Source organism: Tetrao urogallus (genome assembly GCF_951394365.1).
Source record: "Tetrao urogallus genome assembly, chromosome: 16".
In the NCBI taxonomy this organism is placed as follows: domain Eukaryota; kingdom Metazoa; phylum Chordata; class Aves; order Galliformes; family Phasianidae; genus Tetrao; species Tetrao urogallus.
In genome coordinates, this window is record NC_136829.1 from 939,137 (window position 1) to 958,508 (window position 19,372).

General features: G+C 42.9%; 1 protein-coding gene across 1 annotated transcript in view; it reads right to left on the reverse strand.

Moving 5' to 3' along the window:
- PHF20 (PHD finger protein 20) overlaps window positions 1-19,372 on the reverse strand; it is a gene marked incomplete at both ends in the record, with an annotated part of 50,933 nt that overhangs the window by 2,880 nt on the left and 28,681 nt on the right. The window contains 6 exons of the mRNA XM_079543487.1: window positions 1,793-2,192; window positions 4,419-4,614; window positions 6,883-6,982; window positions 12,194-12,363; window positions 13,306-13,467; window positions 16,415-16,513. Coding sequence (XP_079399613.1) covers window positions 1,793-2,192; window positions 4,419-4,614; window positions 6,883-6,982; window positions 12,194-12,363; window positions 13,306-13,467; window positions 16,415-16,513 — 1,127 coding nt within the window. The remainder of the gene's footprint in view (window positions 1-1,792; window positions 2,193-4,418; window positions 4,615-6,882; window positions 6,983-12,193; window positions 12,364-13,305; window positions 13,468-16,414; window positions 16,514-19,372) is intronic.

A 19,372-nucleotide genomic window follows, 5' to 3' on the forward strand; every position in this document is an offset into this window, starting at 1 on the left:
AGCTCACCACAACCTCCCTGCAGGCAGTTACAGAGAGCAGTGAGGCCTCCTCCTCTGAGCCTCCTCTTCTCACACTGAACAATCCCAGCTCCTTCAGCCACTCCTCATAAGATTGGTGCTCCAGACCCCTCACAGCTTTGTCGCCCTTCTCTGAACCCGCTCCAGGGCCTCAATGTCTTTCCTGCAGTGAGGGCCCAAAACTGGACGCAGCACTCGAGGTGCGGCCTCACCGGAGCTGAGTACAGGGGACAGTCACTGCCCTGCTCTGGCTGATGACGCCATTTCTAATGCAAGCCAGGCTGCCATTGGCCTTCTTGGCCACCCGGGCACAGTGCTGGCTCACGTTCAGCCCAGTGCTGACCCAACACCCCAGGCCTGTTTCTTCTGCACGGTCTTCCAGCCACTCTGCCCCAGTCCTGCAGCGCTGCCTGGGGTTGTTGTGGCCAAAGCGCAGGACCCGGCGCTTGGCCTTGTTGAACCTCGTCCCATTGGCTTCAGCCTGTCCAGATCCCTCTGCAGGGCCTCGCTGCCCAAAAGGCAGATCCACACTTCCAGCCAACTCGATGTCATCTGCCAACTCACTGAGGCGCACTCCATGCCCTCACCCAGGCCGTCAATAAAGACACTGCAGAGCACCGAGCCCTGGGGAGCAGCACTGGTGACAGGTCTCCAGCTGCATTCAGCTCCATTCACAGCCACTCTCTGGGCCCAGCTCTCCAGCCAGCTCCTTATCCAGGCAAGAGTGTACCTGTCCAAGCCACCTGTCCAAGCACAGCAGTAACCAAGCAAAGACAGGCTGTGCTACAGCGAGGAGGGGCTCTTCCTGAAGGAATCCAACCTCAGCTCTTCTGTAACATCCATCTAAACACTCAGACAACTTAAAAAACCTGCCTGCGCTGTGTCAGCAGATCATTCTTCCCAGGCTTCTTTCCGTCATTTTTCTGACATGTGACAGGATTTAGAAAAAGGCTCTTCAGAAATCAAAACACTGAAACATGTCTTTCTGTGAAACAAAAAGCCATCCCATGGATTTGACAGAGATCAGAAAGAACATGATTTACATGTTCTTTTGAAATAAAATACAAGCTAAACAGCACCCTCATCCAAAAACCAGGGAGGTCAGTACTTCCCCTGAGGCATTCCAACACTTGTCAGACTGTATTCCATGACTGACAGCACCTTAGAGAAGCCCATCTGCACAATGCAACGTAGAGAGGCCTCTGCTACAAGTTTGCTAAACCTAATGGAGCTGAAATTTTAACTGATTGTCAGAAGCAGAAAACTGGAGAGGAAGGAAAAGAGCAGGAAAAGAACTGAACTATTCAATGCCGATTATTCCTAACCATCACTACAGGTTACTTACTTACACACTGCCTGAAGAATGTGGAATCAATTTAATTAATGTAACTATTAAATAAATGCAAGAACAAGCTGGTAATACCCAAAAGCTGCAACAGCAATGTGTTTGAGAGTGCCATACGTGCTTGCTCTGCTCTCTCCCTGGTGTTCATCTGCACTGTCTAACGCAGCCAAGTAAGGAGCAACAAAGTGCTGGTAGACTGCAGTGCACGTTCCATGGACTGTACCAATGATTTAAAACCCCAAAGTTGAGTTTGGGATGAAATGGTGAAGATGATTACATCTATTATTTAAATGTGCACCAGCAACCTAAATTTAGCACTGTGACAGGAAAAAAAGTAAAACAAAAATACCATTGAAAGGGCGAATGAGTTCTGCACTTGGCCAGACACACACATTCTCTCTGCAGAGAGGCTTGTTTTAATATAAGTACCTTGGAGTAATTGTGTTTGGATTCGTTTTCCATTTTACATATCTCTCGGTCCAGATTCCAGCCGAGCCTCTCTGACAGGACGTCATCCCCATTTTCCCTGATTCTATTTACACCCTCATCCATGGCTGCACCTCTCGTTTCCACCACCAGCCTCTGCTCTATAGCAGGGTAGTAGGCCCGAGGTTTCTGGTAACAGTGTTCACTTGTGATGTAAGATTCCTCCACAGAAGGAATGGCTGAGGGTTTCTCAGCTGTCCCATTCCAAGTTCTATAACTCGTTGTCTCCTCTTTGCAACAGTTTTCTTCAATGTGAATGATGTGTTTCGTATGGATTTTTTCATCCACCGTGATGTGCTTCCATGGATGGCACCAGAGCTTCAGGTCAGGATGTTCTTTATTTCTGTTCAAACATAAAACAAGTCAGACGTCCACCAAACTTAAACTCAAAGTAGGCTGCATTACCACGTAAAGAAATCAAGCAAGAACACCTGCAATGCTACACACTTCAGTCATCAGTATCAACAAAAACACACAAATAAGATGAAATAAGATGATTTCCCTGACCTCCACTGTGCATCATCAGTGCTGTTAGGTTCACTGTTTTCATTTCTCTAACACGGTACATGGAGCAAGCGTTGGCATTAAGGGAAAGGTGAAGAATAAAATTCAAAGATATGAATGCAAAATTTCACCAATGTTGCCCTGAAAGGCAGAGATTCGCCTCCTTGTTGGTAATTTGATAACAGCATTAACCCATTTTCCTGGGGACAGCTGTAGAAGTATTTTAAACAGGTAAGTCAGGTACGCTCAAATTAAAGCACACCCATTAATATTGTGTATTTCTATCCCAGTGAAACAAGGCCCCTCCAATCGCTCACTTTCAGATCTTTGCCTGCAGCTCCCCCCAAAGCAGCTTCAGAATTCAATCTGCCGATTTTGTCTAACCCTCCAATAGTAACAGTGGCAGACTCAGTTCCCTCACATCTAACTTCCCTTTAAACACCCATGGGATCACTGGGAGAAGTATCACCTGATATGCCAACATGTCACAGTCCCCCCAGCTGCCCTTTATAAAAATCCTCATTTCTCTTGTTTTCAAGTTGACTAATATAGAACAACTCTTGAGCATTATTTATTCCAGCAGCAGGGACAGCTATAGCTATCAGATTATTCATAGATGTTTGTTGTCACCCCCTTGGTGAGGCACCCTGAATGCACTTCTAGAAAAGGCAAAGCCAGGTGCTCACTCACCAGAGCTTTCTGCTCTAGCTCCACACATTCTGCACCTAAAGGCATTCTTTGCTGAGCAAAGCAGCAAGGGATCCTTTGCATAAGGCAGAAGGCTGGCAGATGACACAGCAGCTGCACAAGGGTGGGTGCTCCCATGCTGAATGCCCGAGCTCCCTTCTGAGGGCTGGCACCAAACCTGCCACAGTGCCTCTGATCCCCTGCAACCTGCTTGAGATACTGAGCAACACCCTCCTCATAATTGTGAGATCATCTCTCCCAGCCTGTAGATCTGCATCAGCACTATAACCATTCTTCTAATTCAGTCATTTTTTTTTTTTTTAATCCACTTTGATTTATATAATGATGAAAAAAAAACTGGGGCTGCAATCTCTAACAAGGATCACCCATCTTTAAGGGAACCAGACCATACAACAACTCCAGGGTGGGAAAGGGAAAAGTGAACAAAGCCTGTAACAACCATCACATACCTGTCCAGTGCTCCAGACCACAACACCAGGCAAATCTCAACTGACAGCTGAAAGTCACAGTCTAAAGCACTGCTACTTAAGAAGAAAAGACTTATGGACTGGTCTCAGGATATTTGCTTTCCAGTCACCCCAAGACAAAGGTACTTACAGATCTGACTCACGTTACAACTGGCACCTTCTCACTTTAGGCATTCCAAACACTGCCAGTGGCATTACTGCAACACCACAGATTAAACTTAAGGAAAAAAAAAAAGACTGAAGAGAGTGGAAAGACTCCAAGCTTTGTTTTCTAACTAGCTGTCATTGAGTAAATTATCAGTGAGTAAACTGTAAATGTTATTCAATCAATTTGAAACTGCTAGATGTGGATTAGAAAAAAACCTCTCAGTCATCAGTACCAAGGGTGACCTCAAACAGAAGACCATTGATTTCTCCAGGGATTATGAACAGCACTGGTGCTGTTTTTTGTTTCTAGTGTACCATGTTTGCACAGAACTGAGATACTACAGATCGTTGAAGGTCCAACTGCTCTTCCTCTACAGGGCAACAAATTATGCTATAAGAAGAGACGTGGTTTCTACTCAAACAGCTAAGATTTAAAATTACTGGATAGAGAAAGTAAGTGTTCAAGAACATTGCTATGGTTATACACCGTGCTCTAACTGCTACTGCTCTATTTTGGTGCTTTAGGAAAAGCTGCTGTTAGTTTTTTCATATTTTCCCAACTTCTTCACACAGCCAGGTCACACTCCCCACCACACTTATCCAAGACAGCATTAGCAATTCAAACTACAGTGACATATCTGCAGAGAAACACAAAAGTCAGTCCGAATTTCTTGTTATTTTTCTACTTCTTGAGATCTAATTCACATTGAGAACATATCAACTGATACTTAAACACGGCTTACTTCAATATGCTCATCTTCAGCTGCAGTCCATGCAGTACTTCTATCACTCTCTGCACGTCGCCAAGAAGCTGGTGAGTGGCTACTATCTTCTTGGCATTCTGGTGGGAGTAATTTTCTTCCAAGAACGCTAAGCCGTGCATGTGGCCATTGCTCAACCACTCCTTCTCATACCAGTACTTTAAGCTGGACCTCTGACCTAAAGCAACAGCAATGAGTGCGTTAAAATGCAGCATTAACTACAGCATGTTAACATTACTGGTGGTAACTGTGATGATCTGTCTTGCAGCAGCTTACTAGACCTTATCAGCAGCACTAAGAACGATTTTGTGACAGCAGACAAAACTTTGGAGGTGGAAGAACTTGTACATGGGAAGCAAAATGGTACCTTGGTCAAGAAAATCTTGGCCCAGCTGTAAAAGCCAGGGGCATTCAGACCCTGATTCCACAACAAGCACATGCAGCTGATGTACAGAGAAACGTGTGACTGCAGCAGGGTATCCTCGAGTATAACTAAAGCCAGCATGGATACAGCTCTGCAGACAGAAATGCCATGAGAGACAGCAGTCCTCCTTGTTTTCAGGTGACGGTTCAGCACCCTGAGAACACCCCACTCACTGCCCCAACCACTGCACTTACAAAGCCAGAGATGTTGCAGGAGCACAGGTCAGAACCATATGCACAGAAGTCTCCAATACAAGCAGGTTAATATTCATTAGAAAATGGCAGCAGTCAGGGGTTTGTTGAAAAAATAGAGTCAGTAAGCAGCAGGATGAAACCAGGGGATTGCACTGCCTACCCACTGGGAAGCACCATAGCTGTGCTGTTACCCGGGGCACAGGCACACTGAAACAGAACTCTCAGGGCACCCTGAGAAATTACTCCTAGATTACATCCCTTTTGGAAGGTAATTAAAAATAGCAACAAAATGGTTGCTAATACACTTTTAAAATTGGGCACAGCCATTTCCAGATTCATAAACTCTATCTGAGCTCAAGCTAAGGAAAGGTTCACTGAAACTGAGAATCCACTTTATAGCTTGCAGCCAAAATGTTGTACAAAAATTTTACCTGTTCTGGAAATCAAATCCAAACAAAAAATAAAATTTTCAGGATCTTCAAAGTAAAAAAAAAAAAAGTGATTACACTGGTTAAGCAAATTAAATGCTAGCTGCAATTGGTTTTCATTGGAAAGCATTCTGATGAAGTTCAAGTGTGATGGCACGACTTCAGCTTGCACATGCACCTCAGCTGGGTCCAAAAGTAAATGCTGAAAGTAAGTGGTTAGAGCCCTGGGTGCAAAATACTGCATTAATGATTATAATAAACGCAACCTTAAAGTTTATAAATTATTTGGCTAAGATAACTGTATTTAAGCATAGTGTCTTGTCTTTGCTTTGAGTACAAACATTGTTAGTGCACAAACTCCGTTTAGCCGCAAGCAAACAATTTAGGAGCCTGAAGAATGTGTAGCTGTCAAGAAAAGCAGTGGTCACTATCTGAATAAGCACCTAAACTCCGTGTGTCCAACCCACTAGTTTAATGGTTTGTTGCCTTCTTTTTGATATTTTAATAAAGCTACAAGGAACAGAACTTTTTTATTCATACACATTACCTACATACACTACAGTATATATTCTGTATACAGCCCAAGACGACTGCCTTTCACTCAATGCAGCCCAGGCAAGCCAAAAGCTTGGAGACCCTCGACATAAGCCAAGAGGCTTGTGATGAGGCAGGCTGACATCCCAGGCATCTCATCACACATGAGCACGGACACAAGCCCAAACCTCATCCACTTCACACTCAGCGAGGCTTTACGACACACAGAAGGAAGCCAGAAACAACCCATGTCAGAAGGGCAGTTTTTATCTGCTGCATAAGATGAGTTGAGACATTCTAAACTATTCAGTCTCATGTTTAGGAGTAGAAAATGCATTGCTTAATTAACTCTGACTGTGCGTAGTACCCACGGTAACTTCTGCTTATATTTATAGATGTGCCTCTTCCAAACAGGCCAAGGACATCACAGCTGTTGAGAACCAGAGACATCTTGCTGCTTTGTTTTAATCAGCACATAAGCCTGGCCTCTCTGGAAGAAAACTGCAGTCATACCCCTTAAGATGTGTCTGCATTTTAATCATAAGGAGTTTTACTGAATCCTCCTAAGTCTTTAATTTGTTTTCTGTAGTCAGGCAGTTGAATCAATTTCAATTCTTATTACTGACAAACGTGACACAGATGGCCACAGTTAAACATTGATTTCCGTTCCTGTCCAGCTGTAATTCCACAACATTGACTCATGCATTCATATGAGCTCAGTTACGGATTCATGAAGTTGAATTTCTTTACTGAAGAGACATGGCTAGTGAAGCAAAAAAAAAAAGTTTAATCTTTGCAACAGCAGTATACAAACTAATAGTTGCTACATACATAAGAAGGTTGTGTAACTTCAAAAATTTCCGTACCTGGGGGATCTTGGCAAATATAGCAGGTGTATTTCTCAGGTACATTATCTTCCAGTAAACCCATACAGACTCCATGCTGCCAGCACAGACACTCTTCACACTGTTAAAGTAAAGAAGGGCACATCAATGGAGCTCAATATTTTTACCTCAGTTAAGAGATGCATCATCTACACATGTTAAAACAACAAGGTGTATCGGTGTCCCTTCCCTGGCAGCCTCAAACCAACGTACTAAAGAAACAGACTGTGATGCTATTACAGTCCTTCCCACATTTTTCACACGATTTATGGAGATGGGACAAATTATGCAGTCAAAGCAGAGATCCTGAGAAGTACCAAAATGTTCCCTTCGAAGATGAAAACCTTTTAGGAGATGCATGCACATGTTATCAAGGACAGCAAACAACATAAAAATCGAGATTTATAAAAATATATCAAGTTTTCTAATGTAAGTTTTTCACCCTCAAAGAACAAATTAACATACTTAACTGCAAAATCAAAGGGATATTCACAATACACAGAATTAGCCAACCCTGTGCTTCACTGTACCTCTAGCATTTTGTTCATTTCCACAAGGGAACTTCCATTCATAGAGAAGAAAAAGTCCTAAAGTTTTTAAGATCTTCCTGATGTTTATCCTCATTGGTAAAGACTGAGTACTACTTTATAGTGCAGTGACACTACTTAACATGTAATCCTTATATTTGCAGCTTCAGGGCAGGAACAACTACACCCACACATTCTGCTTCTGCCTCTTTCTTTTCGCCCCTCTGGCCTTGACGAGCAGCACAAACCATAACTGTAGCCTAAATGCCAACAGAACATGAGACAAAACCACACATAAGAATATGAAGTCATTTTTAATTTGAAACTGTGTGGTGTGGAGTTCGCTTAGAGTTCCTCTTTCTGTGAGCAGTGAAACTGCAGATAACCTTGATATCGTGGAAAACAAGCCAAAAGCTGAATGCAGAGACTACGGCTACATCAGCAAAAGTTTTCAAATGAGCTGAAGTGAAGAAATGGCAACTGCAAGCAATCTGAGAGGATCCTCGACCTGCAAAACACCAGCTTGGTAAGCACCTCAGTTGTGCTGGCCAACACCTAATGCCCTTCTCATCTGCTGCATTTCCTCCGGCCAAGAGACACAGAGACAGGAAGGCACCAGCGGCTTCTGCGTATGTCATCTGCTCTAAGCAAGCACAGAGGAAACTGGAGCACAGAAACCGCCAGCGAGAAACAGACTTCTGAAAAATGGGACTATTAGTGTCTGCCCTTACAAATGGAAAAGGGGATCTGAAGCAGGAAGATGTTTCCAGGAGATATTCAGAGACCAGCCCCTGTTCACAAAGTAAGATACACAGGAGCCAGAGGAAGCTGTCCTAAAAAGAAGAGAGACAAAGAGACCCAGCCTTCCTGCTACAAAACGAGAAGGGAGCTCCTGAACCGGTCACACCTGCGCCCCGTACATCAGGCAATGAAACACACAGCTCCCTCCTTCTGTCTGCACCTCTACCTCCCACCTCAGCTGGGCTGAGCCTGTTGCTCTGGGTCCACATCAACACCCCTGCCCAGGCAACAGAAAGGAGATTGAGAAGTAAGCCAAGAAAGAGATTTTGAAGAGAAAAACGTGCACAAGCGAGCTGAATTTCAAGCAAGAAAGAAATAAGCAAGCCCAATAGAACATACATTTAAAGCAGCTTTTCAGCAACCAGATCAATAACATCCTGATTCTATTGACACCCATGTCCTCCAAAGGCGCTGACGTTGAGGCACACCATTCCCTATCTGATACACACAAGTTCACTGATGTTTATGTACAAAAAACAAACAGAAGGGACGATGTCATTTTATCCGGTCTTTTTTGGGGGGCCCAAGTAGAACCTTAAAGATATAGTCCTGTGCTTTCTAAAGCAATAGGAGGCAAAGTAGTAAAACTACTACCTTCATAGGAGGTTATGGAGACTAGAATAAAATCGTAGTGATTGATAAACTAAATTAAAAAAATAAATCAATAAATAAAAAAAACACTTTGAAAACAGCTATTAACTGGAACAGGCACTTGCTTTACAAAATCTATTTGTGCCCTTGCTAATGAACAATCTTTGTGCACAATTTGCTTGAGACAACATAAACCAAATTCAAGATATGGGAAGAGTATTATTATATCAGTTATCTTAACTTGAATTTACCAGGACATTTACTATGAACTCAAAGAGATAAACAGAGACAACTCTGCTTAACTGGGTGAAATCCAATCAAATGTTAAGACTCCCCATGCTTCCAAGCAAATAAAACATGCTGCCTCGTTTTTTCTTCATTAATTCTTAACTGGGTACATTCATGAAAATGAGCTCAGTTTGAAGAGAAAATGACTTGCAGCTGTATTTCCTGTAAGGGGACACAAGCATGCATCATGAGAAGACTGAACCTCCACTCACAAGCACAGATCAAGTGCTCTACTTCCTAACTTTGCTCTCAAGTCAAAGCAGTCTGGTTTATAGGTATGTGCTCAAGCAGGTGCCCCAAACATCTGTGTTCTTCAGTGAGATCTCTATGGAGGAATAAGCAAGGACAGAAGAAACAGCTCAACAGAAACAAGTGCAAAGACAATATTCTTCCAAAAACCCATACACTGAAATCATTCATCTTCGGGAAGAGAAGACAAGCCCAAGTACAAGCTCTGTTAGGGCAAACTCTTCCAAACTAGAGTTTCCAAATACCAAAGTCTACATAGGAAAAGAAGGAAGAAAATCTTTCCTCCTTGCAAATCCACGATAACTGACATTTTCCTTTGACTTTCTGGGTACTTCCAGTACTTCACCTCTGAAAATGAGTTCCCCCCATCATAGCTCCACAGCTGCATATGAGAGGATCTTTCCCTTATATCAGTGATCTGCAATTGAAGAGCTAACTCAGACATTTCTATACCAACAATTGAAGGCCAAACTGCTCAGACCATTTTCTCAAAAACTACAGGCTGACCAAAAGGAACAGAGGGCACAGCACTCAGCACCTTAGGTTATCTGCATTGCTAGCTCTTGTTAACATCTCCTTGCTCCCATCCCTATAACTAATGCAGGTACCTGCCATGCTCCACATCTGCATCTAAGAAAATAACCTGCTCTCCTAGATAGCTCTCCCATTACACAGAATGTCTTGTTTTTGTTCTTTAAAAAAATAAAACCTTTGCAATGTATTAAAGAAACACCCAATTAGTTAAGCCTAGAAAACTGCAGCTCACAAAAAAAGCAGAAAGCAGCAGCTCACAAAACCTTACAAGGAAGCTATGCTTAGACTACGTTCTGGCCAGCTGACGTTTCTCTGCATTATTCGGTTGTAGACCAGCGCTGAGACTGCTTCTGCTGGAATAATCACAGCCCAGTCTATGCCTTCCATACTTCATAGAGCCATCTCCTCTGAAAGCAGCCAGCTCCTGTCATGACCAACAGCTTTCTGTCTCCTCTTCCTCTCCTACTCCCAGATGCCATTCACTCACTCTGAGCACTCATCACCACTCCCTTCCCAACCAGGGCACAAGGCACATCTCAGCATGCATCAGGATCCAACACTAATGCAAACCGTACGTCAGAATGAACTAAGCACTACAAGAAAGGTGTTGGACCTTCTTGGACAACCCATCTGTTGAGCACTACAGAAGACCAAAGAAAACCACTCAATCAAGTTAAATGTTAAGCCTGACTGCTGAGGACAGAACCCAAGCCCAGCTGCACTAAGACAACTGGAGAAAAGGCTGCTGATGTTCAGGACAGAACAGGTGCTTCTGTACACCTGCTGAAGAAGCCAACAATTCTTCACACTAGAACAAACCCAAGCAGTGCACTCCTCTGCCCTTACCAGGCTTCTGCCCCTACTCAAGCAACAAAGGCACCAGAAACAGGCAGAGCCTGCAAGGCAGGCTGTGCCAGCTACTCCATTCCTCCTAGTTCTGAACACTAAGAACTCAGCTCACTGCAATATGCTAGCAGCTATCCCAGAAGCCTGTTTAACCCCTCTTCCATTAAGGGGGTTAAACCTCACAAAAATTAACAACAGGATGCCTGGGGAGACAAAGAATTTTTAGCTCCACCTATAATTTCTGGCAATGTTATGTTTATAGTAAATAAACATGGCTCAGAAGTCAGCCTGCTTTCAAGGATACAACTGAGCTTTGGAAACAGAACACCAAGGATTTGCAGTTGTGAACAGAATAGTGCAAGCTTCATTACTCTGTCAGGCAGTGCCCAAGAACAGCAATTGCTGCTTCCAGGACAGACCAACAGGCCTTCCACTAACAGGACATCTGAAGTATCTGCCTGGAAAACCAAAGAAGTGAAGAGGTGATGCTTTATGGAACACCAGGTCTGAATGCATCTCAATAACCCAATGACGTTAACACACTGATAAGTCCCCCACAGTGCTCTGTGAAACACTGCTGTCACTGCTGCTTTGAGATAAAAAACTCACCTGCCATCAATCTGTGACAAGACCTACAGAGACGTGCAGGTAATCCCCAAAGTATGTAATCCAGACACCATCATGACACTTTCAAAAATAAACAAACACTTCAAAATAATCTAATAATTACCTTGAAATCTGCAGTGAGCCCACAGTTACACTACTGTCACTTTGACCTGAGGTCCCACCATAAGAAAGAGATGGACGTAAGCCTCCTGAAACAAAGCTCATTCTTCAAAAGGCAACTATGAAAAGCTCATTCAAGAGCATGAAATACCAAGTCCCTGCATGACTTTTTTTCCTGCATCTTCTAAGGCTTATGGGGAATTTCTGAAGGAGACCACACAGCTTGTATGAGAAGCAGAAGAAAAGTAAACTGGAGCAAAAGAAGCCAAAGTCAAATATATACCAAAACCTTTGAGATGAATAGAAATTGGGTAGAATGACTAAGTAAGAGTAAAAGAGAGGGCAGTTTCAAAGAGACCTTTAATCACCAGTGTTAAGTGGGCAGACAATAGACACTGCTCTGGCTGGCAAGTTTTCTGTACACTCAATTTACCAAGAGTACAATGGACAGATGGCTTAATGCAGATTAGCAAATGCAGAGAACACTGCTGCATGGAAGAACATGGTTTTGCTTCAAAAAAAAAAAAAAAAAAAAGCTCCACTCCACTAATTTAAAATGCATATTCTCTAAACCTAGGAAGTGTTCCAAGTTTCTTTTTCTTGTAGATTTGCATTTTTCTAAAACAAAACACAAACACTAAACCCCAGCAAGTGACAAACCAACTATTACAGACTTTCATAGATTCCTCCAGCTTAACCACTTCCCTCAATAACAAAACCTGAACCTTTACCTGAATCATGAAGTCGTTCTCTTCTTTTACTTCACAAATACACCGAACAATCTCAAAGTCACTTTCTTCAGCTTCTTCATCAGGATTTGTGGTTACATCAACATCCTGACTGCAGTCATCGTCGCTCCAAAGCAAGCTGTCCATCGATGACTCACTCATGGTGTCCTCCTCTATACAAAAAAAAAGTCAAATACCAGGTAGTTACAGAAAGGTCAAAAAAACTCCCAAATAACCCTGGATTTGTAGATACACATTTCTAAACGTGTCAGTTCGTTTTTTTTAATTCAAGGAACGCTGAATTTGTTCATTAACACTGGCACAGGTTGCCCAAGGAGGCTCTGGATGCCCCATCCCTGCAGGCAGTCAAGGCCAGGCTGGATGTGGCTCTGGGCAGCCTGCTCTGCTGTTGGCAACCTGCACACAGCAGGGGTTGGAACTGGATGAGCGTTGTGGGCCTTTGCAACCCAGGCCATTCTGTGATTCTATGAAGTTCTATACCATCATTAATAGTTTGTTCAAAACAGGTTAAGTGTGGCAATTCCTGAGCTTTAAGAGTAGCAGAAGAAAAACGTGTCTTTTTTACTGCACTAACTTGTAGCAGCAAATATCAAGACGCTAAAAGATCATGAAAGCTGGAATGCAGCAGCTTTATAAATATTATAAATATTACGAGGTCACTAATGTCTACTTGAGAGCTTCTTTTCTTTACTTAGTTGAGAAAGCCATCAGAAAAGCATGCAGTTCTACAGATATGGCAGGATACACAACCACAGCCAGTGGTGTCCCAGGCACAACACACATACCATACAACCTGCAAAGCATCTATTTTTAACTCTGAATCAATTATCACTTTGAAGGAAACCTTAGGAAAAAATAACAGATTTAATTACTGAACGTTTATCACAGAGCTCATAAGGAGCTGCAAAAAGCGCAAAATTAGTGAGTTCTCAAAACAAGAGGAAAATACCCCTAAAACTTCAGTGGAAATACAGACAAAGACAAAGCAAAGGCACCAACATCTAGCTCAGGCAACCAAACTAGGTTCAGTTTGGGTCAGGTTGGGCAAAGGAAAGACGCAGTCCTGCATAAGAACAGCCAAAGAGTTATTTTACCATTAGTCTTTGATTTTCCTCGGTGGTGTCCAGACTCAGAGCACTGCAGCAGTGTGCTTGGGTGGGCAGACGATTTATTTGAAGAAATACTTTTTGTGACAACTGATTTTTCAGGAGAAAGTTCCTGTGCAATATCTGTGTTTTCTTCACTAGCAGAGTACTCTGTAAAATTGTAAGCACTACTGTTAGAAGTTTGTGGTCGAGGAAAAAAAAAAACAACAAGAAAAACAACGTCTAGTAACAGGCACGTATGATTCATGGAGCGTCCACTTCAACATACCAGGAGTCAAGGATTCACTACGCTGCTGAAAGACTCGTCACCAAGAGGCAAGAAAGACACCATACGAGCCAATAAAAACCTTATACAGCTTAACCATCCTTCACTGCTGATGTCAGAAAGGCTGAAAATGCTGGCTAAACTAAATCCAGCTATTCTGTAGGCTGAATGTGTCTACAAACACTTTTGCATTACAGCCACTTCTACACAAGCACTGTTGGCTGGAGACCTCTCCTAACATCCCAGTTACTCACACAGCATACATGTTTCCTTCCCAGTATCATGGGCTACAAAGGAGACTCTCTCTTCCTAGTCTACAGACAAAATGGGATATTTGAGTGGAAAAGTCACAGTCAGGAACATGCAGAGAAAACACCTAGAACAGCTTCTCTGAAGCACCAGCTTGCCACGTGCTGTCCCATACATCAAACCTGGCTGTGTGCAGTGGGAGGTAGCACCCTCCATACCAGCTACTTGCAGGAAGCCTGCAGGGTTCCTTCACTAAAGAACAAGGACATCAGCAAAACAGAAGGCTGCTCGAGCTGTAGTCACTGCATGCACCTCAAATTACTCTAGCAAATGGAACTGTTAATAGTTTGTATACAGAGAAAAGAGAAGAATCTTTATGTCCAAGCATCACTGAGCTTCTCAACTGCTGTGGCTCAAAGAACAGATTACTGCAATGCTAGCCTCAGCTCTTAAAGACCAAGCATTAGCAAAAGGGCTGCAAATATGAATTACAAGAGCCTGCTTGGTATTATCTGTCCCTCAAGAAATGTGAACCTACACAGCTGATGACTGAACAAAACTGAAGCAGTCCAGGAAGTACACTGGTGGAATGGCAGTTAAAATGTGCTGTCCTGGCCTCGCTTTGAAAACTGAAGGAAAAAACCACCAAGCCTTTCCTCCTGACTGAGCAGCATAATTTATCCAAGTTCAAAGCATCTCTGATTTTAAAACCTTGCTGCTCTTCTTTTGCTTGGTCTTTCTGACTATGGTTTTCTGAGATCCAACAATCTGCTGCATTCAGAAGAACAATTCACCAGGCATCCTAAGAAAGTTTTATTTCGGATACTTTTGCCTAAAAGGAAAAAGTTAGCAGTCCAGCATTTCAAATGAAAACTGTATCGAACCCCCTGCCAAGGAGACAGTGCCTTGGAAATCTCCTGCAGCTTTTATGTTGTAACACAGCAGGTAATATGTAACTTGCTTGTCTCTCATAGTAACTGATAAAATTGAGTATCTGACCCCCCAGGAATATTGCTGGGCATTTTATAGGAAGGGAGGGGAGAAAGGTGGGAGGAAGCGTGTCAGCGTTGGAAAGTCACTTCTCACTGCTCTGGTGCCAATCACTTGATAGCACTCCAGTTTCAGCACTGGTGGATAAATCAAAGCTCCTCCACTCTTGAGTGCTCTCTGCCTTCTTGACCATGAAGTGTGAAGATCACAGAATGGCCAGTGTTGGAAGGGACCTCAAGGACCATGAAGCTCCAACCCCCTGCCACATGCAGGGCCACCAACCTCCATGTTTCATAGCAGCCCAGGCTGCCCAGGGCCCCATCCAACCTGGCCTTGAACACCTCCAGGGATGGACGGGGCATCCACAGCCTCTCTGGGCAGCTGTTCCAGCACCTCACCACTCTCTCTGTAAAGAAATTCCCCCTGACATCCAATCTAAATGTCCCCTCCCTCAACGTAAAACCATTTCCCTTGTCCTGCTGTTATCTACCCTTTTCAAGAGTTGGTTACCCTCCTGTTTGTAGGCTCCCTTTAGGTACTGAAAGGCTGCAATGAGGTCACATTAAGATGTTGCAGATTACTGATGAGATCTGACAAGAACAGATTAGAGATGGCAAACTGACCTTACTGTACTTAGCTACTGAAAAGGTCTTGGCACTGCTCCACAACTCTCAGAAATGTGACGTGCTGCACTTTTTGTACACTGAAACTGTGAACCTGCAGTTTGCACAAGCTAGGACACAGCACCCAAGAACACAACCAGCCTCCACAGGTACCCCAAATCATCTGGTACACACATCGGGGTCTTACAAAGCTTGAGAGAGTCTCGAGAAGCCAACATGTTACATTTCAAAAACCCAAGGAAAGAGGGACAGCAGTTTCTTAGCATCCTTATTTGTAAAGTTATTGCACAAAGTTCACGAATGAGGACTTGCAGAACACCTCGTATCTGTAGGCACTGTGTAATCAGAAATGTAATACAATTATTTATTTCAGTGCAATCTAGTCAGTCTACCTGCAGTTCTCTCCCCCATTTATCTCTTGACAGCTTGTCCAAGAAAAATTAGGATGTGACAGGTTTAACAGAGCTCATTATCAGAATCTCTGAAAACGAGCAAAGATTTCAGCAGTCACAAGGCTAACAGTGGAAAAATGAGGACATCAGCATTTTCAAACCCCATCACTTGAACAGAAAGCCTATGACTATCTCTCATATGTCAACATCTGGTACAAGGGCAACTCAGTAGTGAATCAATGGGATCTGCACCTTCTGTAACTGGGTTAGTCTTGCATACAAGTACACCAGATAATGAAAGGCCAGACTTAGACTAACACATTGAATGCAGAGTTAGATTTGCTCTGTGCCATTATAAGTGCTGTTACCAGCTGTGATGCTGCAGTAACGATGCACCTCAGTCAGGAAATTAATCATCTTGCCAATCACTAATTGAACGTCATTATTTCTTAATGACACGAAATCAGAACTGATAAATGAAGGAGATGGTCTTATCTGTAATGCCATCTCTTAAGAGCATGGAACTGGGTAACAGGCAAAAGATAACGAAGTATTTTGCTCTAAGAAAAAAACTTTACCAGGCTTAGTTCTCTTTTTCTTTTTTTTCTTCTTCTTTGCCTTGGACCTTCCATAGTCCTTTGATTTTCTTTCTTTGTTCTTCTCATGTTCTTTAGCAGCTGAAATTAGACAACATTCCAATTTAATATTGAAGATGTATACACACCTATTGTACTTACTAATTCTCTTAAAGGTTTCTTCAGTTGACCATGGCCAGTTCACTAGGAAAAAAAACCAGCACAAAGCTTACTCATTAGAACTGCCAGCTCCCACAATTGGCCTGTTTGAAGTGCGAGGGTGATTATCCCATAACTAAGTCGCAACAGCATGCAGAAGAAAACAAGTGGACACCAATGCCCCATTTATTATGTAGAAAGGTTGAGCCCTTAGAAATTATTGGGGCGCCTGCTATATCCCGCAATTCAAATTTCTAACTGAAAATCTTACTGCTGAACTTTTCAGTTGCTTTGTGATGGAAGTCTGACGCAAGAACAAAAACTCAACCCCCCTTTCTCCCAACTCCAGTTCCTTAAATGCTAGGCTTCATAGAAAAACAGAGAACAAAAGATTCAGTTGGCTGTACCTCCCACTCAGTAATGGTGAAAGAACAGAAGGCACAGCCAACTGAACCATCTGCAGTCCACACTATTTTTAAGGGAATAAAAATTAGTTTTTTGAACAATTAGCTGATAGCTTTCAATCAAGCACAGCCACCAAACATGTCTTCAGAGCCTTTGCTGGAGTTAACTGCTGCCAGGCAATGCACACAAGTCTGAGCTACTTCCTGTCACTTGCTTCTCACTTCTTCCTTTCAAACGTAGTCCTCTGCAGCAGAACGTCTAGATACTTGCATAGTTCCTTAAATTAGTTATCCTAACACTGCCAAGACCACGAGGTGCAACCACACAGTGCCATGTGAGAGGATGCCTTCCATCCCTCTCAGAGCACTCAGCTGTCAGGCTGCTCGCCACCCCATCCGGGAAGGCATTTCATTTACTGATCTCTGCTATCACAGCAAGCAGCTGAAGACACTCCTGTCAGAAATGCTCTCCTAGGCCTAACGTCTAGGAACCCGACTCCGGACACAGAACACCACCAGAGTGTTACACTAACCCTGCAGTACGCTGTTAGTAACCTCCTAACTCACAACACAGAGCTGTGCTGCTGTAGCACAAGCAGCCCACCTTGAGAACCAGAATCCTCAGTGACGTTTGGGTGATTACCACCTGTGATGAAACACGCAGGAGACAAAACATCAGCATCTCCTCAAAAGAGCTGCCAGTTTTTATGACCCCTTCCCTTCAGGCCTTGCAAAGGCCTGTAACTTCGCTGCTCGCGTTCCTCGTTTTCATGTTATTAACGAGGGCTGTTGAAGTTGCACACTGCCAGCAGCCATGGACAGCAGCCTGCCATGCAGAGCCCAGGTTTGGCAGAGCTGAAAACAAACTTGATATCCCTCCTGTTACCCTTTATGCGTGGAGATTCTAGAGGAAGAAGTTCTTACGTGTGCCCCAACAAAGCTTCTGGCTGCACCTGGCTTCCCTTTGTCCCAACACTCCTATTTTTCCAGAGCTTGGGAATCCCTGGGGACCATTTCCTTCTTGCAGCTCATATTCAGAGATGCAAGTAACTCTCCTCGTTTTATTCTTCCAGGAAAAGGACAATAACTGAGATCAACACAGTAAGGAACATTCTGCATCCTTCCACTTGGAAATGGAAGGCTGCATGGTCAGATCGCCTGATCTGTTTCAAGGCAACAAGAGGGCAAGCTATGCTTCTTCCATCACTCAACACACCAGCTGTAACTGTGACAAAACAAATGCTCCTCAGTCTCATACTTATTCCCCTTCAGCTAGCCAGTATGGTCTTTAAAAAAAACTGAAAAAAAATCCAAATATTTGTGTATTTTGCCCCAAGTCATTTCCTGTAAACACATTCAAGTCTAATGAACTCTCACTGGAATATGGCCCAACAAGGCAGCTACCTGGCTAGTTAGAAGCAGCTTCTCAGACTTGCAAGACCAAAAAGAAATGCAAACTGTATTACATAATCATACAAATTCATCACCATCACATTTTTTTTATAAAAGGAATTTTTGCCGGAAGAATAAAAAATCTTAACCCCGTTTAACTTCCTTGAGTGGTAAGAGACTAACGAGGATCAGGACGAGCATTCTCTCACAGCCCACCAACACCACAGGGAAATGCCCAGCTCATCTCTACAGGCCATACTCTCAAATAAGGAACACCCAACGGAATCAGACCAATGATAACATTACAGCTTTCTTAAACAAAGACCTGTCACAAAAGAGGTAAACCACGCACAGATTCTTACATCTATCTCACAGTGGCTCAAATTGTCACTACAAATCTGAAATAAAACAGTGCTGTAAGAAATCTGATGGTATGTAGGAAATTATTCTCATGTGTCTGCATGGCTGTTATCTACCTGCATTACAGCAGATTTAGGATAAACAGGGCTCACTCTGTACCACTGAACAGAGGTGAAGTGCTATCACCCAGACATTTCTTCAAGCACAGAATACAGACTATCTGAAAAGATTATATCAGAAGAATTATGATAGATTAAGTAATTTCTGAAGAGTTATTATTATTTCTTAAGTTCATGCATCTCAAAAAGTTCAAGACTGCTTAAAATACATAATGCTTTGTACAACCAAGGGTATCTTTCAATAAGCAAACAGGCACGAAAATGTTCTCACTCACTTTAAAGTATTTCTGTATTTTTATATATTGAAAATGTTAAGCACCATATCCAGGAACATTTAAACCCAACGAGTACAGCAAAAAGATGTCTGAGTTTTGCTGTATTGATTCTGCATTTGAAACCACGACAAAGAAACGGTGAAAAATACCACTTATAATTCACACCACAGACTCAAAAAATCAACACTTTACAGGAAGGTATGCAAAATGCTTTATATTTGTATACCAGTTCCTAACAATGCTTGTGAGTTC